The sequence below is a fragment of the Trachypithecus francoisi genome, unplaced genomic scaffold (genome assembly GCF_009764315.1).
Source record: "Trachypithecus francoisi isolate TF-2019V2 unplaced genomic scaffold, Tfra_2.0 Lachesis_group14, whole genome shotgun sequence".
In the NCBI taxonomy this organism is placed as follows: domain Eukaryota; kingdom Metazoa; phylum Chordata; class Mammalia; order Primates; family Cercopithecidae; genus Trachypithecus; species Trachypithecus francoisi.
This window is the reverse complement of record NW_022681459.1, coordinates 31,067,506-31,083,702: the sequence shown is the minus strand read 5'-3', so window position 1 is coordinate 31,083,702 and position 16,197 is coordinate 31,067,506. Positions and strand designations below refer to the sequence as shown.

General features: G+C 62.8%; 1 protein-coding gene across 6 annotated transcripts in view; it reads right to left on the bottom strand.

Moving 5' to 3' along the window:
* Positions 1-16,197, bottom strand: part of COL18A1 (collagen type XVIII alpha 1 chain) — a 104,057-nt gene that overhangs the window by 12,212 nt on the left and 75,648 nt on the right. For all 6 annotated transcript variants that reach the window (XM_033232632.1, XM_033232633.1, XM_033232631.1 and 3 more), the window contains 22 exons: positions 16,104-16,190; positions 15,729-15,782; positions 15,394-15,552; positions 14,345-14,407; positions 13,548-13,574; positions 12,116-12,256; positions 11,613-11,675; positions 10,675-10,701; positions 9,606-9,641; positions 8,486-8,557; positions 8,156-8,191; positions 7,714-7,803; positions 6,524-6,553; positions 6,375-6,401; positions 5,911-5,973; positions 5,488-5,562; positions 4,523-4,549; positions 4,179-4,232; positions 3,669-3,743; positions 2,545-2,613; positions 1,968-2,010; positions 1,404-1,466 (listed from right to left, as the gene is read on the bottom strand). In XM_033232632.1, the coding sequence (XP_033088523.1) occupies positions 1,404-1,466; positions 1,968-2,010; positions 2,545-2,613; positions 3,669-3,743; positions 4,179-4,232; positions 4,523-4,549; positions 5,488-5,562; positions 5,911-5,973; positions 6,375-6,401; positions 6,524-6,553; positions 7,714-7,803; positions 8,156-8,191; positions 8,486-8,557; positions 9,606-9,641; positions 10,675-10,701; positions 11,613-11,675; positions 12,116-12,256; positions 13,548-13,574; positions 14,345-14,407; positions 15,394-15,552; positions 15,729-15,782; positions 16,104-16,190 (1,381 nt within the window). The remainder of the gene's footprint in view (positions 1-1,403; positions 1,467-1,967; positions 2,011-2,544; positions 2,614-3,668; positions 3,744-4,178; positions 4,233-4,522; positions 4,550-5,487; positions 5,563-5,910; positions 5,974-6,374; positions 6,402-6,523; positions 6,554-7,713; positions 7,804-8,155; positions 8,192-8,485; positions 8,558-9,605; positions 9,642-10,674; positions 10,702-11,612; positions 11,676-12,115; positions 12,257-13,547; positions 13,575-14,344; positions 14,408-15,393; positions 15,553-15,728; positions 15,783-16,103; positions 16,191-16,197) is intronic.

Sequence of the window (16,197 nt, the reverse complement as noted above, 5' to 3'; positions counted from 1 at the left end):
CCCTGTGCTGGGCAGCCCACGCTGGTTCCCCACACACGACCGCACTATTGCTGGGATGCCAGTTCCCACCGGCGCTGTCTCTCCCCATCTCTGCACTCCTTTCTCTCGGCCTCATCTTCCCCCTGAAGTGCCCTTCATCGCCGAGACAGCTCGGGTCTGGAGTGGCCAGCCTGCATGTCATCCTCATTCCGAAGGCTACGGGAATACCATTGGCTGTCGGAGTCTACACTGGCCTTTCTTGGATATTTTGGAAACCATTTATGGACACCTCTGAGCTTCCCAGCTCTCTGCTGCTGTCTCCAGGCTTCCTGCGGCTTTTGAATGTGACCTTCAGAGTTCAAGGCGGGTCCGATGACCCCATGAGCTGGGCCTCCCGGTCGGGTGTGTCATCGGCCTCTCCTCCTGGTTTCTGGTCAGCGCCAGTCATCTATGCCCCACTCACTCCTTCCTGGGCGTCGTGTGTGACGCTGAGAGATCCAAGGATGGGACAGGCACGTCTTCCATCTTTCCGCTTGCTTTCTGCCTCCCTTTTCCTCCACAGGCCTTAAGGATGTCCCAGCCTGACTCAACCTCTGCCTGCCTGGTCCCTTCCCACTCCAAGGTGCAGCCCCAGCTAGAGCAGGTATTGCAGCCTCCTCAGCAGAGGACCCTGGTGGCGAGAGGGGACCATGGCGGTGAGAGGCGCCCGAGGCTGGCCTGGCTCTCTGGGCTTCTGCTCTGCCAGCCCCCAGACATCCTCAAACAGTGGTTTTCTCACATTTTATCCAGCTGTTCTCGGTGGTCTTGGCAGGACATCCAAAGCCCCACCACCCTCAATGGAGGTGGGGCTCAGGGGGCAATTCTCGTTCTTCAGGAGGAGCGGGGGTGTTGGGCTCACCCTCCGGACAGCCTGTTGGACAACGCCTCCTTCCCACATGAGGCCCTGGGGAGTTTCTCGACATAAGGTCCTCCAGGGCCAACCCCCGGCCCCATGTAGGGGAGGGGGCGTCTCAGGACCGCCGGCCCCATGGAGGGGAGGGGAGGGGAGGGGAGGGGGCATCTCAGGGCCGCCGGCCCCGTGGCGGGGAGGGGAAAGGTGGGGTGTCTCAGGGCCGCCGGCACACCGAGGCTGCTGTGTCTTTGCGCAGTGCCCACTGGGGTCTAGTGCGGAAGGGCAGCCGCCTGCTCCTCAGGAGATGGGGTGATGGGGGTATCTTGCTGGGCCTGTGCCCTGCAGCTGCCCCCGCCTCCAAATCCAGGTCCTTTGACGTCCGCATCAACCCAGAAGGGGCTTCTTTCCTCCCACAGGGCGAGGTGGTCACCACCCAGTAAGGGTCCAGGAGCCGCCGGGGGGCTCTGGGTGTGACCATGCCTCAGTGCTGGCCACGCCACCTCCTCCGCCTGGGAGGCCCAGAGGTGCTCACCTGGTGGTCCGGGGGGGCCCACTTCTCCTTTGGCGCCCTTGGGTCCTGCAGGGCCCTGATTCCCTGGAGGAAGAGACCCAGTGCCTGTCACGGAGTGTGCCAGGGAGGGCTCCAGGGTGGTGCCCCCCCTGCCTGAAATACCCCAGTGCCTGGGGGCCTGGCTGGCGGGCATTAGATGGACGTGGGGACAGTCAGGGTAGGAGCTCCTGGAGAGCAGGGGCACCCCGGGTCCCCCTCAGCAGGCCACGTGGAGGCCAGGCCACATCTGCAGGGCATGTGCTGACCAACAGCAGGGATGGGGCTGCTTCCACTCTGTTTGGGCAGAAAAGCAAAGTCTAAACGGAGAACAGCAAATGGGGCCACCCCAAAGTCAGGTCCTGGACAGCCGTGCTGGGAGAGCCCCAGGAAGGGCCACCATCATCAGAACTGGGGCATGGGCTGGGCGTGTGGCACCGGCCTTAGGGCACTGGGGGAGTCTCACTGCTGCTGGCGCGGGAAGGAACGTGGGGCCCTGGAGCGTCCCTTCAGCGCCTGTATCCCCAGCTGTGAGCCCGGGGCCCTCACCTGGCAATCCTGGAGGCCCGGGGCGGCTGGACTCAGCAAACACCTGCAAGGAACGGGGAGAGGTGGCTGTGAGGGTGATGTTCTGAAGTGAAGGCCGCCACCACTCAGGGGTCCCCAAGTCCAGAAGCACCAGCCCCTGCATGAGGCCACATGGCAGCCACCCCAGTCAGAGACAGGAGGGAACAGGGGTGTGGAGAGCAGGAGCCACAGCAGCCTCCCCTAGTCAGAGACAGGAGGGAACAGGGGTGTGGAGAGCAGGAGCCACGGCGTGACACCACTTGACCCTTATCGGTCACTTCACCTTGCTGAGCCTGGGAAAAAGCGGGTGCCCCAGCACCCCTGGGCTCAGGCTCTTAGCAGAGTTTCAGCTGGAAGCAGCTCCACACCCAGAGAGCCCTCCCTTCCACATGCCTTCGCCTTCCTCGGGAACTCAGCTGCTAATCCACTGCCCATCAGACTGGCCCATCCCGGAAGGACCCCCGGACGCAGAGGCCAGAGGAGAAGGCCCAGCCCCTCTGTGGGGCTCTGTGGAAGAGCCAAGGGCAGCCGCAGGACAGTAGGCGCCCCGGAGACTTACATTGCTGTCGTAAACAGGAGTCCCTGGAGGGCCTGGGGGCCCTGGAGGCCCTGGGGGGCCGGGCATTCCCTGTGGGGAGGGCAGAGAGCTGTTGTCAGGCTTATGGCCTGCCTGTCAGGCAGCAGGTGGGAGCAGGGACAGTTCAGAAAAATCAGAAACCTGGCCAGGCAGACCTCTGACCACGCAGAACCGAGAATGCAGTGGGTCACTCGGGCCACGGCTCCCTGAGGACAGGAGCTGGCCCCGGCCACACCTCATCCCACGTTGGAGTCATGCACAGACGTCCCTCGGGAGGAGTGAAGAGGCCACCGGGTCTGCGTCTCAGGTAAAACCTGACTGAAAATGCCCCACCGTGCTGACACCAGGGACACAAAGCTCTCGGCTCAAAAGCAGCAGAGTGGATGCCTTTGGGTTGAGCAGGAGAACCCCCAGCATGGAGGGCATGGAGGGCATGGAGGGCATGGAGGGCATGGAGGGCATGGAGGGCTGCAGGGCATGGAGGGCTGCAGGGCATGGCCCAGGCCCATGGACGCCCTGCTGAGAATCCATGCTGGCCGGGTGTGTGTGTGTATGGGTGCACATGCGTGCATGTATGTGTACAGGTGTGTGTGCGTGTGTATATGTGTGCATGAGTGTACGTGTGCAGTGTGTATGCCAATCATGGAATGAGCCAGGGAGGGCTTACATTCATGTATGAGTATATGGATACACATGTGTATATGTACACACGTATATGAGCATCTGTATACACGTGTATGTGTGTGCATGTGGACAGGCACGCATATGCACGAATACATGTGTATATGTGCACATATGTGGAGTATGTGGGCATGTGTACATGTATGAGCACGTGTGAATATGGATGTGCACGATACATGTGTATGTGTGCACACATGTACAAGTGTATGGGCATGTGTGCATTGCATGTATGAGTGGGCACACGTGTGCATGTGTGTGGACATGTATGAGTGTGCATAAGTGTGGCAGGACCAGCGCAGTGTGGCCACATGGCAGGGCTGCTTATAAGTGGCCTCTGAGAGGAGCTGTAGGACCCCAGGCTGTGGCCAGGCCATTCCCAGGTCCTGGTCTCCCAGCCACCCAGGCCCCCCTTGAGGGACACTCACCCTCATGCCAAATCCAAGGTGGGCATCTCCCGGCTCCCCTTTCTCTCCTTTCAATCCATTCATCCCGGGGCGACCCTGGGGCAGAGCACAGGGGGTGGGGACTGCTGGGCTCTGGTCATCACCAGCCACGTTCCAGCAAGGTGGCTGCAGTAGCCCCACACCACGCCCGGCCCACACTCAGCCTCAAACGTTCCCAGCCTTCAGGCTACTCCAGCCCTTCTCACCCCTCCTTCCTGCTCAAAAACCCTTTTGGGAGGAGGTGACTGACCCCAGCACACACAGGCCCACTGCCCTGTCTGCCCCCCAGGGTCTCCTCCTGGGTACTGGCCCCTCCTGGTGTATTGCCAGCCACATCCAGGACAAGAGCTGTGCCCAGGCCGGTTCTGGGGGGAGCACAGGGGGTGCGGTGGCCGTCCACTCCCCTCTGGGCATGTCACCCCCATGGGCCTGGGCTGCTCCCCACCTGCCAGACCTCATCTGCTGCCCCCACTGGAGACCCCAGGTCCTCACCGGCCGTCCAGGGAAGCCAATGTCGCCCTTGTAGCCCGGCCGTCCGTACGGACCCTGTGAGAGGAAAGGAGGCAGGCTTAGAGGAACAGACCCTGGCCCTTGTCCACGAGCTGGGGGGTCCTGGGGAAGGGGAGGGGCCGTGCAGAGCCTGTCGCCCTGGGCCACCCATCAGCTCGGAGGAGCCCGCTGCAGCCTCCCACCGACACCTGCCCCACGTGCTTTAGAGCTGCACTTGGGAGATGAGCCCTGGGCTGCACAGCACGAACTCAGCAGCCGCGGACAACCGCGTCCTTGGGGGCCGTCATGCCCAAGCTCGGTGCAGAGAAAGCCACAGGCCGACTTACCGGGGGTCCTCGGAAGCCCGGCTCTCCCTGAGCAAAAACAACCAAGAAGGCACAGTTAGATGACGGCTTGTGCCCCACCGGCAGCCTCCCTGAGGACCCCTGTGGCTCCTGTGGGTGCACTGGGCAGTCCTTAAGGCGCCGGCAGCCCTGGGGAGGACGGGAGCTGCTGGCAAGAGGAGGTTCAGGATTGGGGTTTGCATCCAGGTTGGTGCAAGCATGGGGTATACCCCGGGGCCCTGAAGCAGGGGCGGAGGATGTGTGTGCCACAGTGTCCTGGTTGCTGTAGGCCCCGGTTCCGATGCACAGCTGGGTAGGACAGTGGAGCTCTCGCTGGGCCTGGGGATCCTGTGTCTGAGGTGCACCCCTAAGACCCCAGAGGGCTCACTGCTCCTCTGAAAGTGGGAGAGCCAGTGCTCCACACCCCAAAGATCCAGGTTCCCCCCCAGGACCCTTCCCCAGGGCTTGTCTGGGTGACTGCCTGCTGGGGTGGGGACCCAGGCACAGGCCCCTTGACGAACTGACTCCGGGCCCTGCTATGCTCAGGGTCCTGCAGGCACCCTGGAGCTGCAGAGAGGAAGGATCATGCGGCTGCTGCCCACAGCATCAGGGCCCCCCAGGAAGAGGTTGGAGGGGCAGCAAGAAACCTGCTGAGGCTGAGGTGGTACAGCCTGGGCTCCTGCACCCCACAGGCCAGGCCCCAGGGAGGCGCGAGTTCAGAGCCGCAGCCCACTGAGAATCTCCCTTCGGCAGGGTGGGCTCAGGGGCAGGGAGAGGATGAGGGGCCGCGGGACCCTCTGACACGGGTGCAAGAGAGGAGGGGCACGAGGGCCAGGCCAGGATGCTGGAGCCCTGCTTGGGAGAAGCTCGTGCGTCAGGAGCCAGACCCTAAGGAAGACCTTCCTCAGGCTGTCTCCATGGCCCCAGGAGCCCCCATGCCCACTGGAAGGAGGCTGCCCAGCCCTCACCTTGGCTCCTTTCTGGGCAGGGCCCAGGGTACTGCCATCGGGGCTGAAGACGCTGCCCGGTTCACCCTTCTCACCCTGGAACAGCAGCAGGTATGGCAGGGTCAGGGCCAGCTCCTTCCCACAAAGCCTCACCCAGAGCCCCGAAGGCAGGGCCGCTGTGACTGAGCATCACAGCCCGGGGTCCTCTCACGGGAGGTGACCACAGGGACAGCAGGACCACAGGGATGGCAGGGTCTCTGTGACTGAGCATCACAGCCCGGGGTCCTCTCACGGGAGGTGACCACAGAGACGGCCCGAGCGCAGCTTGTGAGTCACAGTAGCAGCCGGGGGATCCCGGGTTTCTCCCAGCAGTGGCCACCTGGGCAGGCTGGGGCCACCCCTGCATCACAAAGTGGGTTGAGGGACAGCACCTGAGCCCCTTACCTTGGGTCCCGGGGAGCCTCGTTCGCCCTTAGAGCCCAGGTCGCCCTTGGGTCCTGCAGGTCCCTGGAATGGAGGCCAGGCAGTGAGGCCCAAGTGGCCAGGGTCTCCCCCATCTCTGACAGCTGCTCCACCTCCCTGGACAGCTGTCCCCTGGCAATATGCCTGTCTTGTCTGCCCCCCCAGGGCCCCTCTCGGCCCCAGCCTCACTCCAGACACTGCAGGCCTCCACAGGTGCAAGGAGCAGCCTCAGTGTCACAGATGCCCACCCAGCACGGGGCCTGCCAGGGGCTCTCGCCCACATCCTGCTCCCATCACTTCCTCGGGGCAGTGACTGTCGCTATCCCTCAGGCCTGACGAGGCCCACCCCAGCTTGACCAGGCTGCTCTGTGCTACCAGGCGGAGACCCCTCCCCAGCAGGGAGGGCAGTGGCGGGCAGCGCGTAGCTCTGGCGCCAGGTTACTCACGGGAAAGCCTGCGAAACCCGGCCGGCCCTGGGGAAAAAGGGACAGCGTCAGCTGGGGTCATCACGCACCCACGCGGCTGCCCGGACCCCACTCAGCCTTGTACCAAGGTCCCCACAGGCCTGTCCCTTAGAAGCCAGGCAGGCACGTACCTCAGGTCCCGGCACGCTCAGGACGGCACCCTGTCCACCAGTCAGCAAAAAGAAAAACCGGAAACAAAGAGCCACATTTAAAATGAAACTGGACTCCCACCGAGCGACTTACAAGATCAACAAAACACCGAAACAGGAAATTCAAGGAAAATGTTCTTTCCACACTCTTTCTCGGCCTGGGGCGTCCCTCCTGCAGCGCAGACGCCCCGCGGCTCAGAGCGGCGGACACAGACTCCAGACGCCCTAAGCCCTAAGCCACTTTTTACTTCCATTTTGGTTTAAAATGCTCCTCCCTGTGCTAGATGCTCCCTTGCTTGCTGGCGGAGGCGGCTGGGCTGACGGGGGGTTTTTCTGATGTTCCAATGACTTGACCGTCACGCCAAGGTCCCTGTGGCCTCTTGAGCTGCTGTCTCCCGATGCCTGTCTGCCTGCTCCCAGCCCAACCCCACCCCTCCTCTTGAGACTGTCATGGTCCCACCTCCTAGGTGAGGAGCCGGAGCACAAGAGTTAACTAACTTGTCCAGTGTCACAGATGGTGCCTGCTCTCAGCTCTGCCCTGGACAGCCCCTTCCACTGGTGGCCACAGAGAAGCAGGGATCTGAACCCCTGGCCACACCCAGCTCTGCTCCCCTGGGCCCTGCGTCTGCCCGGGGCTCAGCTTCCTGCCTAGATGGGGGCTTGGTCCCTGTGTTCCATGTGGCGGGGCTGGGTGGGGACGCATCTGCCTCTGTGAGGCCAGTGGGACACGCTGCTGGCAGGGGCAGAGGGTGCAGCTGAGAGGCCTGATGGACGGGCTGCGGTGGGGAGGAAGGTTCTGGAACCAACACAACCTTCACCAGAGAGCCAAGGGTGCGTCTGCTTCTTCTGACGGGGCAGCTGGGTGACTACATGCAGCTTTGGGGCCACAGTGTCAAGGACACAGGGACTGAACCCGATGGGAGCCTCTGACATAAAAACACTGGTCCCCTGTGCCGGCCCTCACCCCTCCCCGGTGTCTCTATCACCGCATGGAGCTGGGCTCCCTGGGCATCTCTGACCGAGGGCCTCTGCAGCCCTCACTGTGGAGCTGGAGTGTGGCCTTGCAGTCAAGGCCTGTCCTGACCGGGGGGGTGCGGGGGGCTCAGGGAGGGATCTCTGCACCCAGTGGGGTATCTGGACAGATTGGGTGCCCACCCACGCAGCGTCCTTACATCCTGCTCCGACACGTAGACCACAGGCCCCGGGGGTCCAGGGGGTCCGGGGAGGCCTGGCTGCCCGACTCCGTCCTTTCCTGGATCTCCCTGGAAAAGGATGAAACGTGTCCAGCATTTCATCTCAGCCACTCTGGCCAGGACCCCAAAGTCTATCCAGTCCTGGAGGGGGTGCCCAGAGCCCACAGGGGGTGAGGAGGGGCCCAGGGCTGTGGACTGTGGCCTTGGAGCCCCCTGCCAGGCAGGGCAGGCGCCAACAGGGATGGCCGAGCCACACACACTGCCCCCAGCCTGAAAGTCACCCCTGTCCACTTGAGGGTCTTTTCCCCGAGTCTCTGAGGTCACATGGGTGGCAGGGGCACGGACCTGGGGGCAGCTGAGGCCAAACCTTCCAGATGTCCCAGCGCCCCCCACCCCATCCACCCGCCCCAGGGACACTCACCTTTTCTCCCTGGCTGCCTCTGTCTCCCTTTGGCCCCTGAGGAGATACGAAGGAAATGGTTGGTCACCCATAGAAACGAGCCCCTGGCTCCCCGTGAGGGATGGCCGTGATGAAGACGTGGGGTTATTTCCCGACCGGCTGGGGCCTGGGAGGGAGGCAGCCACCGAGAGTCCTGATGGAGACTTGTATTCGGCTCCTGGCACTCAGAGACCCGGGAGGGCACACGGAGGCCCAGGGACCCGGGAGGGACACAGCTCCTGCCAGCTTTCACGTCGGCATAGTCCCTTTGGGGCTCCACCCCCGAACCCTGGGCCCACCGAGGCGGCTCACCTGGAGCCCAGCAGTGCCCTCTCTGCCAGGGAGGCCGGGGAACCCGGGGGCTCCGTTTGCTCCAACTTCTCCCTGAAAGAGTCACATGGAGGACACAGGGCATTGGCCACATGTCCAGGAATGTGGGGACCCCCACGAGGAGTCTGGGGCACCCGTGGCTGTGGTGGTGGCCTGGGCTTCTCTATCTCACCCCTGTGGGCTTGAGCAGGGGCTGTGGAGGGATGGAGGAGTGGGGGAGGGGGGAGTCGGGAGGAGGAGGACGTGGGGAGGGGGAAGTGGGGGAGGGGGAAGTGGGGGAGGGGGAGAGGGAAAGGGGAGGGGGAAGTGGGGGAGGGGGAGAGGAAAGGGGAGGGGGAAGTGGGGGAGGGGGAGAGGAAAGGGGAGGGGGAAGTGGGGGAGAGGGAAAGGGGAGGGGGAAGTGGGGGAGAGGGAAAGGGGAGGGGGAAGTGGGGGAGAGGGAAAGGGGAGGGGGAAGTGGGGGAGAGGGAAAGGGGAGGGGGAAGTGGGGGAAAGGGAAAGGGGAGGGGGAAGTGGGGGAGAGGGAAGGGGGGGGGAGGGGAGGGGGGAGAGGGAAGTGGGGGAGGGGAGGGGGAAGTAGGGGAGAGGGAAAGGGGAGGGGGAAGTGGGGGAGAGGGAAGGGGGAGGGGGAAGGGGGAGGGGAGGGGGAGAGGGAAGGGGGAGGGGGAAGTCACGGAAAAGGAGGGAGAGGCGGGAGGCCGGTGGCGGGGGTTGAAGGGGCCTGCACCGTCAGACAGCTGGGAGGAAGGAAGGCCATGTTCCTGACGCAGTCAAACCAGGGGGTACCCTGGGGTTGGGTGCCCTACAGGTGGGTGTTCTGGGGGTTGCCTTTGAAACTAGCACGTCTTCAATTATAAAGAAACAAAGCAGTGCGAGGAAGAGCAGGTGAGGCTACCCCGAGCGGATCTCCACAGGCGTCCGCCTGGGCCCTCCCTGCCTCTGCCTGGCCATGTCCCCGTCCAGTATTTCATCTCAGCCACTCTGGCCAGGACCCCACAGCCCACCCAGCCCTGGAGGGGGTGCCCAGAGCCTACATGGGGTGAGGAGGCTCCCAGGGCTGTGGACTGTGGCCTTGGGGCCCTCTGCCAGGCACAGAGCTTACCTTGGCTCCCCGCAGCCCAGGCACGCCAGGATCTCCCTAAGTGAATAAAGTGCGCTTGGTAAGCATCTGCTTGGGCCGGCCCCGTCCTCAGGCAGCGTCCACCCGGGGGGCAGGGAAGGGTGAGTTACCCAGGATGCATTTCACCGCCCTCCCCCAGCCCAGAGCCGAGGGGTCCCAGGGACACTGAGCAACTTGTGCAGGGACCCCGTGGTCCCCGCTGGCTGAAGGCACCCGGCCTGGACTGCTGTGGAGCCTGGGGACATATCCCATCACTAGGACTGCAGGCAGAACCCTGCTGAGATGGCCTCATTTAAACAATTTAAGAAATCGAATACATGGATCTTCCAAAAAGCCTTTTGCAATGTCCCAACATCTTGCAAATGAAAGCAAAGCATTCTCAAAGGAGCGGGTGCCACGGTAGGGGCTGGTGACAAGTGAAAGTCCAGTCCCAGGGTGGGCCCCATGTGCCCTTGTCCCCCACGCAGCACAGGACACATTGATGAGCGCACAGCGGGGTGAAAGGCGGCTGCTGCCCAGGGCCCAGGAGAGGAGCCTCCAGGCTCACCCCTCAGGCACCTGCCCTGGGAGCTTCGGGGCCTGGGCAAGGGTGGGGTCTTTGGGGCCAGGCTGGGGGCTGCTGTCCCCCAGGGACAGGGGAAGCAAAGGACAAAGCTCCTGGGTTCTACAAGGTCACCACGTCTCTGTCCCTGAGCCCAGGAGCCCACCTGTCCCTGAAGCTGAGGTGGGAACCCCGGGTTCTTCTCCTATGCCCCTCTTTTCAGCCGGAGTCTGAGAATATGCTTCAGGTGTGTGAACCCAGGAATCTTGATTCCTAGGCTTTGGAGAGAGAACGGTACAATGGCCCCTTAACGCTGGAAGTCTGGGTTGGAGGAGTATGTGATTATTTCTGTTAGGCTTTTTTGCTGTATTTTGCAAATTTCCCAGGATGAATTCATCCTACTCCTGCCATCAGAAAACCCGAGGGAAGGCCCTGTCTCCCCTAGCCCCAGGGTGCCAAGGCCAGGGCCAAGCCAGCGACCGCAGAAACCCAGGCGCATCCGTCACTGACCTTCAGTCCTGGCAGGCCGGGGGGTCCCTGTCAGGGCAGAGGAGACATAGCGTTAGTGCAGCTGGAGGCCCTGCTGTGAGATGCTTCTCCCACAAGAAAAGCCCGCTGGTAATAGTCAAGAATTAAAAATGTGTGTGTAAAAGGAAATGTACTGACTTAAAATGGTAAAGCCATTCTAACTTATTATGGAATCAATTAGGTTCTACCTAATTGAAACTTCTCATTCAATTTGCTCAGAGTAAGAAATGTGTCCCAGACATCCGTGCTCTCAACAGGCTGAGTCTCTAAGCCTGAAGCTGGACGCTGTGGCTTCAGCCGCCCCATGTGGCTCTTGGGCAGGGCTATGGCCCTAGGGCCTCCTCCATGCTGGCGCCACGGGAGAGATGGTGGCGTGGAGGGGACAGCAGGGGTGGGGGAGGACGGAGCTGCCAGTCCCTGGGTCTGCCCCTGACACATCTGAGCTGTCTGAACACAGTTGTTTTGGGATTTAGGTCACTCTTTGCCGGCCCTAACCCTGAGCAGTATATATGTTAACAGTAGAACAAGGTGGAGATTTCATAGGAATTTCAGATTCTACTCAGACCAAACATTTGTTACTTCCCAAAACTGGGGCCACAAAAAGAATGTGATGACTTGAATTTCCCCAGAAAGGCCTGTCCTTCAGGCGGCATGCGGCCCCATGCTCTTTGTCTTGACCACCCACAGTGTCTCCCACTTTGCAGACCAGGCTCTCATCCCGTGACTTTACTTCAATGAAGGGGCATCTCCAAAGAGCGAGGGTGGCCCACGGTGCACAGCGCCTGCCACACGCGGCCCTCACAGCTCTGCAGGGTGGCGTCCAGCCCCATGCAAAGCTGGTGGCTCTCAGGGACACCCTCCTGCCCCAGGCAACACTCCCTCAGCCCTCAGAGCGGGCCATGCCCAGCTCACAAGAGTACCTGTGGCCCCTCAGCGCCTCGGGCTGTTGACCAGAAGGGCCCCCCGGAGCCTTCCATGTCATCCTGGAGGAGACACACAAGACACACGTGGGCCTGTGTTGCTTCTTAGGTAAGGACCCCTCCCTGGGGCCGGCACCGACCCCTCCCTTTGGGGCCACGGTGGCCTGGGGAGCCTCCATTCTCGGATGGGGACTGTCTACCTGGTGGCAGGGCCTGGGTGGGGGCCCCAGGGGCAGCCCATCTCAGGACAGCTCATTCACTCTTGGTCAGGGCACAGGTGCCGGGGTATGGCTGGGCCGAGTTCCCCATCAGCACCGTGGGGCACGGGCGACGGGAGAGAGACTCGAGCTCCACCATGGGGAATATGGAATCGTGGGCCAGGGCAGCGCCAGTGAGACCACTGCCCAGGACGTGCTGCCCTGTGAGTGAGATGCCAGGGGTAGCAGGGCTGGGGCAAGGGCAGCCCCCGGCTCTCCAGGGGGTTAGGTGTAGGCGGTACTCACAAATCCAGCGGGGAGTCCTCGTCCTGGTGGCCCAGGGGGCCCAGGGGGGCCAGGGGGGCCTGGTGGTCCAGCAGGTCCAGGGGCTCCTGCCAGGCCACTCTCTCCGCGAGCGCCAGCAGGACCGGGGTCTCCCTTGCTCCCCTGCGTGGGGTGAGGAGAGCGTGTCAGGACCCAGCCCAGCCCCCGCTGGCCCTGCAACCCTGGTGTAGACATGTTTTCTTATGATGCCTTCTAAACCCTGCAAATCAAAAGGTAAGGAACATTCCACAAAGCAACGCAGACCTCACAGCAGCCTTTCTTCTAACTTTATGCTGGAGAGATCTGTGTGTGTGTGTACATACGCTGGAGATTGTATGTGTGTGTGCATTGTGTGTGCGTGCGCACGTGTATATGCACATGCATTCACTCCCAGCCTGTGTCCTCTCAGCCCCTCCTGGTGCTCTCACCACCTGACTCGCTGCTGTCCTCTTCCTCATGCCTCTCCCTACTGGCCTTCCTTCCCTTATCACCCCCAGCCTGGAGCTTGGCCGTGCTCTGGGGGAAGTTCCCTGTTAGTGCCAACCCTGTCCAGCCCAAGGTGAGGAGCTCCTGATGTTTTGGACACGATTCAAGTGTGTGGCCCACAAAGGCCTGGATCCTCGAGGGGACCTCTGGGGACATGTGTGGTGGTGGGGTCGGCACGGATGCCGACTGGAGGCCCAGGACCAGCTCCCAGCACCTCCTCTGCAGGGTTCCGGCTCCTCCTCCAGCTCCACTCCAGCAGAACAGGAGGAGGAAGTGGGTCATTGTGGGGGCGTCAGATAAGCTGTCTGGTCAAGCAGGCTGTGGCCCAGACCTCAGGCTGCCCGAAGGAAGGCTGGGTCCATGGAGAGTGGCTGCCCTGAGTCCAGAGGGTCTGAGCAGACTCTGGGCCAGGCCAGGGCCACCAAGGACACCCCGGCTGCCTTCAGCGCTCCCTCTGAGTGCCCCCAGACGCTCATGAGCCTGCAGGGCAGGTGGATGGGGCTCGCCTGTGGGAGGATGTTGGGGGGCCCAGCTCAGGGCCCTCCCCAGGCCACAGGTGACCTCTCCACCTGCAGTGGCCCAGCCCCTCCTCCCGAAGCTCCCAGAGCTGCTTTATCGCACTTGCCACAGGGAGCTCGCTTCCAGAGGAGCTCAGCTTCCAGGACACATCTGCCCTCAGTTCACCAGCAGACCAGAGCTCAGAGGAAGCCACATGGCAAGAGTGACAAGGGCCGAAGCCGCCTCACCAGAGGGACAGAGGCCGCTGCCAGCAATTCCGGCAGGGTGGACGGATGGCAGGATTGGGGGTCAAGGCCAGCCCCAGGAGAGCTCACTCCCTCGACCATGGGGCCCCCACCCTCTTTGGGAGCACAACCACTGAGTGGGCACCAGGGACAGGGGACTGCTGTGCCGGGGATTCTGCTTGTACCTTATGTCCTGGGGCGCCTGCTTCACCCTGTACGGAAAAGAGCAGGGTTATGACACAATCAGACCCGCAGCACAGAGGACAGAGGAAGGCACATCGCCCTGCCAGGAACTACGCCCTGACCGGGATCCCTGCTTGGCTGCCTGCGCCGGTTTAATAGTTTCTGAGGCTGTTGCCACTGTCATCCCCCTTTCTGGTATGGTTGGGGTCCTGAAAGGGAAGCCACAAGGGACGCCAAGCCTGATCCCAATGCCGGACCCGTCTCCCCGTGGGGCCTGGGGTCCGGATGCCTCCCCAAGGAGGGCCCTTCAGCTCCGCCACAGGCTTAGAGCCGCAAGGGGCATTTACAGCCCAAAGCAGAGCAGCTCTCATCCGAGGTCATGCTGGAGACCGCTCTCCAGGGGGCTGGACGCAGGCACCTCCCGCCAGGTCCACCCACAAACGTCCGGGGCCATGGCTCCTGGCGTCAGTCCGACAGAGGCTCGTGGCCACTGCCCCGTAACCAATGTGGAAACTTGGAGTAAGATCTCAGATCTCGCAGGGCGCCCACGTTCTTAAAACCAATGAATCCCGCCATTTTATCACGGTCCATAATTTCTACCCGAGCCACAGCTGCCCAGGTCAGGGCGACCTGCAGAGCCCGAGGCCCCAGGCTGTGGGGCAGTGATGGGGGGCGCTATTCCTGGCACTTCCCCTTCATGGACATCACCAGGCACCCCCGGACCCCCAGGGCTCGGCCAGCCCTGGCCACATGGTGTGGTGCCAAGCCCCATTCACCCTAGACTCGAGGGGAGACTTACCAGGCTGCCTTTCTGCCCCGTCCTTCCTGGGGGTCCCTCTTTTCCTGGAGGGCCTGGGGGTCCCTGGGGAAGAGCAGAGCATAGGAGATCTTGATGGCCTTCAGCCACTAAAACGATTTCTGGGTTAACAGGCTATCTGGGCTTCCACAGGTGGCCCGAAGGCACGACACAGAGCATTCCCCAGACACAGGGCCCGGGTCCCAGGGCTCACAGGAGACCCCACAGCCTGCGCAGCCCACAGTTTCATGGCCACATTGGCAGGATGAGATGGCAGGGCCGACAGCACCACGGCCGGAAGGCACTTAACACCAGGGCTGGGGTAACCGCTGCTCCCTCTGAGGGACGGTCTGGCCACACATATGAATATGGATTAGGCATGTTCTTTAAGCCCAAATTGCCCCTTAGAATGGATGCTGGGGAGGTCTTGCCACGTGGCACCCAGAGAGGCCTCAGAGCCAATGGTGATGGTGAACGCCCATCAGGAGGGTTGGTTGGCTCAGGTAGGGACTGTCACGGAGGCAGGGGCATGTCAAGGGTGACCTAGCCACGCACTCCCTGCCCTGCACGCCACGGCCACCGAGTGACCTCGGGCCACGGGATGCCAGCACAGCGTGACCCAATTACAGCAGCCATGTCTGCAGGCACCTGCTGCCCGTCATGTGTGGCAGAGCCGGTGGGGAGCCTGCCAAGGGGCCCTGAGACCCCACAAGTCGTGCTGGCCAAGCAGGCTCCTCCCTCCCCTGGCCCTCCCACCCCCACCCATGGGAATTGCTCGTGGAGACACTGTGCGGTCCGCGGACCCACAGGGCCAGAGAGGTCGGAGGCCTTGCTTGCGGTCACCCTCACTGGTCAGCACCCCCAGAACCACGGGGTGGCCACTCAGGTGCCTCCGCACACCCCAGGGTGGCCCCGAGTCCGCAGTTGTCCGCCAGCTCCCAGAGGAGATGAGGTGAGGGGCGGGGACTGGGGAGGCCTGAGGCGGGGCAGGGGCCCCACGTGGGGTGTTCACCCCCCACTCCCAGCAGACAGGGTTGTCAGGCAGGACTTACCGGGAGGCCGGGAAACCCAGGGGGACCCTCACGCCCAGGCACACCAGGAAGGCCGGCGGGTCCTGGGACGTCAGAACTGTTCACCCCAAAGCGGCCTGGCTCGCCGGGCAGGCCTGGGACACCGGGGGGTCCGGGGGGTCCGGGGAAGCCTCGAGGACCCTGGATGTGGGCAAACACAGATGGTCACAGCCCATGTGGCACCCACCAGGGATGACCACCCCCAAACCAGGGCTCGTCCCCACCCTCCACAGGATCCCAGCTGAATCTTGGGGGTCCGTGGCCTGTTCCTCATGGGCACAGACATCGGGCAGCGCCGCAGGTTAAGGGCCACTCACCCGCAGGGCCTCCAGATCGCCACCGAAGCCAGATCCCTCCATATCAATGAAGGTCTGAGGAGAAGAGCCAGAGAGAAGCGTTGCCCTGAGCTTAGCCCCCGCCTGGCCTACTCCTGGCCCCTGCGCTGCAAGCTGCGTATCAAGCTGTTTCTACGAGGAGCTGAGAAACCACGGCCCCTCTGCTGCCCCCAGAGAAGCCTGAAGGCAGGTGGGTGGGAGCTCCCACCACACCTGTGACCCCTCAGCTCAGCTGAGGCCTCATGCAAGCCCCTGAGGGTGGAGCTGATGCTCCTGGGACAGATGCCCTCCCAGAAGTAGTGCCTGCTTTTGAGGAGGGCAGACCCCAGGTCACAGGAAGCCAAGGGCGGGACTCACCAGTTTGTCATGTCTGAAGGAGGGTCCTGGGGGCCCCGGAGGCCCTTGGGGTCCTGGGGGCCCTCTCGCTCCAACCCCGGGGTCTCCCTGGGAA